The sequence below is a fragment of the Notothenia rossii genome (genome assembly GCF_949606895.1).
Source record: "Notothenia rossii genome assembly, chromosome: 11".
In the NCBI taxonomy this organism is placed as follows: Eukaryota; Metazoa; Chordata; class Actinopteri; order Perciformes; family Nototheniidae; genus Notothenia; species Notothenia rossii.
In genome coordinates this window covers 59,238,999-59,246,498 of record NC_136910.1, presented here as the reverse complement: position 1 = coordinate 59,246,498, position 7,500 = coordinate 59,238,999, and the positions used below count along the sequence as shown (strand labels likewise).

General features: G+C 46.6%; 1 protein-coding gene across 1 annotated transcript in view; it reads left to right on the top strand.

The window, feature by feature from the left end:
• gfra2b (GDNF family receptor alpha 2b) overlaps positions 1-7,500 on the top strand; it is a 62,306-nt gene that overhangs the window by 3,260 nt on the left and 51,546 nt on the right. Inside the window, exon 2 of the mRNA XM_079660502.1 lies at positions 2,934-3,227. Within this exon, the coding sequence (XP_079516628.1) occupies positions 2,934-3,227 (294 nt within the window). The remainder of the gene's footprint in view (positions 1-2,933; positions 3,228-7,500) is intronic.

Sequence of the window (7,500 nt, the reverse complement as noted above, 5' to 3'; positions counted from 1 at the left end):
TCTCCATGTCTCTTTTACATCAACATGTGTCCCCTCTTCTTCATGTCTCTTCTACATCAACATGTGTCTCCTCTTCTTCATGTCTCTTCTACATCAACATGTGTCCCCTCTTCTTCATGTCTCTTCTACATCAACATGTGTCCCCTCTTCTTCATGTCTCTCCTACATCAACATGTGTCCCCTCTTCTTCATGTCTCTTCTACATCATCATGTGTCCCCTCTTCTCCATGTCTCTTCTACATCAACATGTGTCCCCTCTTCTCCATGTCTCTTCTACATCAACATGTGTCCCCTCTTCTCCATGTCTCTTCTACATCAACATGTGTCCCCTCTTCTTCATGTCTCTTCTACATCACCATGTGTCCCCTCTTCTTCATGTCTCTCCTACATCAACATGTGTCCCCTCTTCTCCATGTCTCTTCTACATCAACATGTGTCCCCTCTTCTCCATGTCTCTTCTACATCAACATGTGTCCCCTCTTCTTCATGTCTCTCTACATCAACATGTGTCCCCTCTTCTTCATGTCTCTCCTACATCAACATGTGTCCCCTCTTCTCCATGTCTCTTCTACATCAACATGTGTCCCCTCTTCTCCATGTCTCTTCTACATCAACATGTGTCCCCTCTTCTTCATGTCTCTTCTACATCAACATGTGTCCCCTCTTCTTCATGTCTCTCCTACATCAACATGTGTCCCCTCTTCTCCATGTCTCTTCTACATCAACATGTGTCCCCTCTTCTTCATGTCTCTTCTACATCAACATGTGTCCCCTCTTCTTCATGTCTCTTCTACATCAACATGTGTCCCCTCTTCTCCATGTCTCTTCTACATCAACATGTGTCCCCTCTTCTCCATGTCTCTTCTACATCAACATGTGTCCCCTCTGTGGAAAGAGACTCTGAAAGTTTCAGGAACAAAGATTCTCTCTCTTTTTGATCCATTTCTATAAAAACCTGTCTGAAAATGAGCTGATCAGATTTTGGCCACTTTATGATGTCATAACGATTTTTTGTCTTGTGTAACCATTAGCCAATCAGCAACCAAGGTAACCCCCCCCCCCCCCCCCCTTGTCACCTGAATCTCCTCCTAGAGCTCCATTGAGTTCTTTGTAACCAAATGTCTCTCAGAGGGGCGTGGGGAGGGGCTCCTTATTTTCATCTAAAGTAACAGACAGAGAATCAGCACTTTGGAAACAGGGGTGAAACAGAGGGGATTATGGGTAATGCTGCGATGATCTGTTTGGTGTTTCAGCCAATCAGAGACAGGCTCTGGATATATCTGAGACCTGTGATATATTGATGAAGAGGAGGATGATAGGGGACCTTTAATAAAAACTAGAGTACTTGAGTGAAAGTACTCTCGACTCCTGTAAAGTGTTGTATTCTCTGTTGAGGCTGTGGTGCTGTCCCTGGTCCTGAAACCAGAGGCGAGCCGAACTAAGAGGTTTACTTCACTCTGAGACTTCAGGTCATACATAGAAACTCATCAAATGTATAACAGGAAGATTAAAATCCTCTATTTGTTGAGTATTAAATAGAAATATAATAATAATAATAATAATAATAATCATTTGCTTCATGATTAGCTTTGAGAAACTTCCAATTATTCTAAAAGCTTCTCTCTGATCTATAACTCATTTCTTCTATCAGTTGTCCCTTTCACCTGTGTCTCACATTTTGGTCATTAACATATCCTTTTGGTCACGTTGTTCTGTTATTGGTCATTTTGCATATATTTCTGGTCCTTTTATGTCTTTTTGGCCATTAATGTCTCTTTTGTTAATTCCACGTCTCCTTTGGGCCATTTCACACACATTTGTTTTCATTGTTTGTCTCTTTTTGGTCTTTTAATGTTTGTTTTTTGACGTTTATTTCAGATCTCTATTTGGCTGTGATGTCACATTCCTGGTCATATTATCTATTGTTGGTCATTTTTCTGTCACTTTGTAATGTTTTTCTTTCTTCTTGTAGTTCATGTGTGTTCCATGGTTACTTTATGCATGTCTCAAAGTGGGATTTTGTCCTTAAAAAGTCACAATAGACCCAAGTATGTTAACCACTGCACATTGAAATCAACCAGACTTTCCTTTTGGCTGATAAAGGATTGATTAGACTTAGTTTAAAAACAAAGTGGTTTGTATATGTTGTCCTCTGAGAGACCGGATGTGTGCATTCAGTTGGTTTTGTCTGAGAGTTAAAGCCGTGGTGTTTCTCTGGTGGAGATAAAGAGGGTTAGGGGTCCCAGAGAGGTTTCTCTCTAACAGACGTCCTTCATGTACATAGCTGTATTTATAGTTAATGTAGTCGCATCTATTACAGCGCTCTCTGACTTTACGTTGGTTCTTTATAAGTTTTTCTTTATCTCTACTAATATTTTATTTTATTTAATATTTTTAGTTTTTTTGTCACTTTCTATACATATTTATATATTTTATTGTACATATTTTCTTGTATTTTTTTTATATGTATATCTTGTTTTTATATTTTATTATATTTGTTGTATTTCATATCTTTAATTATAATATATATATTTATAATTTTTACATACATTTGACAATTCTACTCTCTTGTGTTGTTGCAGATGTGTGTGTGTGTGTGTGTGTGTGTGTGTGTGTGTGTGTGTGTGTGTGTGTGTGTGTGTGTCTGTGTGTGTGTGTGTGTGTGTGTGTGTGTGTGTGTGTGTGTGTGTGTGTGTGTGTGTGTGACCCCCCCCCCCCCCCTCAGTGCCTCTGGACTGTTTCATTCTTGGGGTCATTTTCGTCTGATATTGGTCATTTTACATCTATTTTGGGTCGTGTGTGTGTGTGTGTGTGTGTGTGTGTGTGTGTGTGTGTGTGTGTGTGTGTGTGTGCGTGTGCGTGTGTGTACTGTATCTCTGTGTTGTTGCAGGTGTGTGTGTTTGTGTGTTTACTGTATCTCTTTGTTGTTGCAGGTGTGTGTGTGTGTGACCCCGCCCCCCCCGGGTGGGCGGAGCCTCTGGACTGTGTGCGTGCCTCGGAGCTGTGCAACCAGAAGCCCCAGTGCAGCTCTCAGTTCCGCATCATGCGCCAGTGCCTGTCGGGGGGGGGCCGAGAGCGCAGTACCATGCTGGCGTCCAAAGAGTGCCGCGGGGCGCTGGAGGTCCTGAGGGACTCCACGCTGTACGACTGTCGTTGCAAGAGGGGCATGAAGAAGGAGCTGCAGTGCCTTCAGAACTACTGGAGCATCCACATGGGGCTCACAGAGGGTAAGCTGGCGTGTTACATACATTTTATTTTATTTTATATTTTTTTGTCTCTTTTTGTTTAGAAGTTTAGCTAACCAGCTAACGTGCTAAACTAGCCAACCATCTAACTTGCTAACCAGCTATCGTGCTAACCAGATAAAGTGCTACATATATTCTATTTTATTTAATATTTTAGCTAACCAACTAACGTGCTAAACCAGCTAACCAGCTAACGTGCTAAACCAGCTAACCAGCTAACCAGCTAACGTGCTAAACCAGCTAACCAGCTAACCAACTAACGTGCTAAACCAGCTAACCAGCTAACGTGCTAAACCAGCTAACATGCTAACCAGCTAACGTCTTGATCAGCTATCTGGCTTTCCACCCACGGGCCTTTCAGAAACGTTGCTGTCAGAAACAATGAGACGTGTTCTGGAAGTAATAGGTTCAAGGTTCAAGGTTCTTTATTTAGTCAAACGAACAGAGCTACAGTTTAGTTCTGCCGATGAAAATCTTAGGTCACAGGCTTTTCCAACAGAGCAACACAAAATACAGATAAGCAGAACAATATAGTGCAGGTAAATAGTAAAGTAGTAAAATAAGATTCTATATGCCAGTTATTGAAATAGGATATATTAGGTAAATAGATAAATAATTTCTAAGTAGCAGCCAGATTAATGTTATGGACGTTGTTTCAATGTTCAGTTGTTTAACAGTCTTCTGACCTGTAGAAGGTCAGGATACTCTCTATGGAGCAGCTGTAGGTCAGGAGGCTCTCTATGGAGCACCTGTAGGTCAGGATACTCTCTATGGAGCACCTGTAGTAGGTCAGGATGCTCTCTATGGAGCACCTGTAGGTCAGGATGCTCTCTATGGAGCACCTGTAGAAGGTCAGGATGCTCTCTATGGAGCACCTGAAGGTCAGGATGCTCTCTATGGAGCACCTGTAGAAGGTCAGGATGCTCTCTATGGAGCACCTGAAGGTCAGGATGCTCTCTATGGAGCACCTGAAGGTCAGGATGCTCTCTATGGAGCACCTGTAGGTCAGGATGCTCTCTATGGGGCACCTGAAGGTCAGGATGCTCTCTATGGAGCACCTGTAGAAGGTCAGGATGCTCTCTATGGAGCACCTGTAGAAGGTCAGGATGCTCTCTATGGAGCACCTGTAGAAGGTCAGGATGCTCTCTATGGAGCACCTGAAGGTCAGGATGCTCTCTATGGAGCACCTGTAGAAGGTCAGGATGCTCTCTATGGGGCACCTGTAGAAGGTCAGGATGCTCTCTATGGAGCACCTGAAGGTCAGGATGCTCTCTATGGAGCACCTGTAGGTCAGGATGCTCTCTATGGAGCACCTGTAGGTCAGGATGCTCTCTATGGTGCACCTGTAGAAGGTCAGGATGCTCTCTATGGAGCACCTGAAGGTCAGGATGCTCTCTATGGGGCACCTGTAGGTCAGGATGCTCTCTATGGTGCACCTGTAGGTCAGGATGCTCTCTATGGAGCACCTGTAGGTCAGGATGCTCTCTATGGAGCACCTGTAGGTCAGGATGCTCTCTATGGAGCACCTGTAGGTCAGGATGCTCTCTATGGAGCACCTGTAGAAGGTCAGGATCCTCTCTATGGAGCACCTGAAGGTCAGGATGCTCTCTATGGTGCACCTGTAGGTCAGGATGCTCTCTATGGAGCACCTGTAGAAGGTCAGGATGCTCTCTATGGGGCACCTGTAGGTCAGGATGCTCTCTATGGAGCACCTGTAGGTCAGGATACTCTCTATGGAGCACCTGTAGTAGGTCAGGATGCTCTCTATGGAGCACCTGTAGGTCAGGATGCTCTCTATGGAGCACCTGTAGTAGGTCAGGATGCTCTCTATGGAGCACCTGTAGGTCAGGATGCTCTCTATGGAGCACCTGTAGAAGGTCAGGATGCTCTCTATGGAGCACCTGAAGGTCAGGATGCTCTCTATGGAGCACCTGTAGAAGGTCAGGATGCTCTCTATGGAGCACCTGAAGGTCAGGATGCTCTCTATGGAGCACCTGTAGGTCAGGATGCTCTCTATGGGGCACCTGAAGGTCAGGATGCTCTCTATGGAGCACCTGTAGAAGGTCAGGATGCTCTCTATGGAGCACCTGTAGAAGGTCAGGATGCTCTCTATGGAGCACCTGTAGAAGGTCAGGATGCTCTCTATGGAGCACCTGAAGGTCAGGATGCTCTCTATGGAGCACCTGTAGAAGGTCAGGATGCTCTCTATGGGGCACCTGTAGAAGGTCAGGATGCTCTCTATGGAGCACCTGAAGGTCAGGATGCTCTCTATGGAGCACCTGTAGGTCAGGATGCTCTCTATGGAGCACCTGTAGGTCAGGATGCTCTCTATGGTGCACCTGTAGAAGGTCAGGATGCTCTCTATGGAGCACCTGAAGGTCAGGATGCTCTCTATGGGGCACCTGTAGGTCAGGATGCTCTCTATGGAGCACCTGTAGGTCAGGATGCTCTCTATGGAGCACCTGTAGGTCAGGATGCTCTCTATGGAGCACCTGTAGGTCAGGATGCTCTCTATGGAGCACCTGTAGAAGGTCAGGATCCTCTCTATGGAGCACCTGAAGGTCAGGATGCTCTCTATGGTGCACCTGTAGGTCAGGATGCTCTCTATGGAGCACCTGTAGAAGGTCAGGATGCTCTCTATGGGGCACCTGTAGGTCAGGATGCTCTCTATGGAGCACCTGTAGGTCAGGATGCTCTCTATGGAGCACCTGTAGAAGGTCAGGATGCTCTCTATGGAGCACCTGTAGAAGATCAGGATGCTCTCTATGGAGCACCTGAAGGTCAGGATGCTCTCTATGGAGCACCTGTAGGTCAGGATGCTCTCTATGGTGCACCTGTAGAAGGTCAGGATGCTCTCTATGGAGCACCTGAAGGTCAGGATGCTCTCTATGGAGCACCTGTAGAAGGTCAGGATGCTCTCTATGGAGCACCTGTAGGTCAGGATGCTCTCTATGGAGCACCTGTAGAAGGTCAGGATACTCTCTATGGAGCACCTGAAGGTCAGGATGCTCTCTATGGAGCACCTGTAGAAGGTCAGGATGCTCTCTATGGAGCACCTGTAGGTCAGGATGCTCTCTATGGAGCACCTGTAGAAGGTCAGGATACTCTCTATGGAGCACCTGAAGGTCAGGATGCTCTCTATGGAGCACCTGAAGGTCAGGATGCTCTCTATGGAGCACCTGTAGGTCAGGATGCTCTCTATGGAGCACCTGAAGGTCAGGATGCTCTCTATGGAGCACCTGTAGGTCAGGATGCTCTCTATGGAGCACCTGTAGAAGGTCAGGATGCTCTCTATGGAGCACCTGAAGGTCAGGATGCTCTCTATGGAGCACCTGAAGGTCAGGATGCTCTCTATGGAGCACCTGAAGGTCAGGATGCTCTCTATGGAGCACCTGTAGGTCAGGATGCTCTCTATGGAGCACCTGTAGAAGTTGCAGAGTATCCTGGAGTCCATGTTGAACGTCCTCAGCCTGCGGAGGAACAAGAGACCCTGTCAAGCTTTTTTGGTGATGGTGTTAGTGTGAAGAGTCCATGTCAGGTCCTCAGTGATGAGTCAGGTCCTCAGTGAAGAGTCCATGTCAGGTCCTCAGTGAAGAGTCCATGTCAGGTCCTCAGTGATGAGTCAGGTCCTCAGTGATGAGTCAGGTCCTCAGTGATGAGTCAGGTCCTCAGTGATGAGTCAGGTCCTCAGTGAAGAGTCCATGTCAGGTCCTCAGTGATGAGTCCATGTCAGGTCCTCAGTGAAGAGTCCATGTCAGGTCGTCAGTGATGAGTCAGGTCCTCAGTGAAGAGTCCATGTCAGGTCCTCAGTGATGAGTCAGGTCCTCAGTGATGAGTCAGGTCCTCAGTGATGAGTCAGGTCCTCAGTGATGAGTCCATGTCAGGTCCTCAGTGATGAGTCAGGTCCTCAGTGAAGAGTCCATGTCAGGTCCTCAGTGATGAGTCCATGTCAGGTCCTCAGTGATGAGTCAGGTCCTCAGTGATGAGTCAGGTCCTCAGTGAAGAGTCCATGTCAGGTCCTCAGTGATGAGTCAGGTCCTCAGTGATGAGTCAGGTCCTCAGTGAAGAGTCCATGTCAGGTCCTCAGTGAAGAGTCCATGTCAGGTCCTCAGTGAGGAGTCCATGTCAGGTCCTCAGTGATGAGTCAGGTCCTCAGTGATGAGTCAGGTCCTCAGTGAAGAGTCCATGTCAGGTCCTCAGTGATGAGTCAGGTCCTCAGTGATGAGTCAGGTCCTCAGTGAAGAGTCCATGTCAG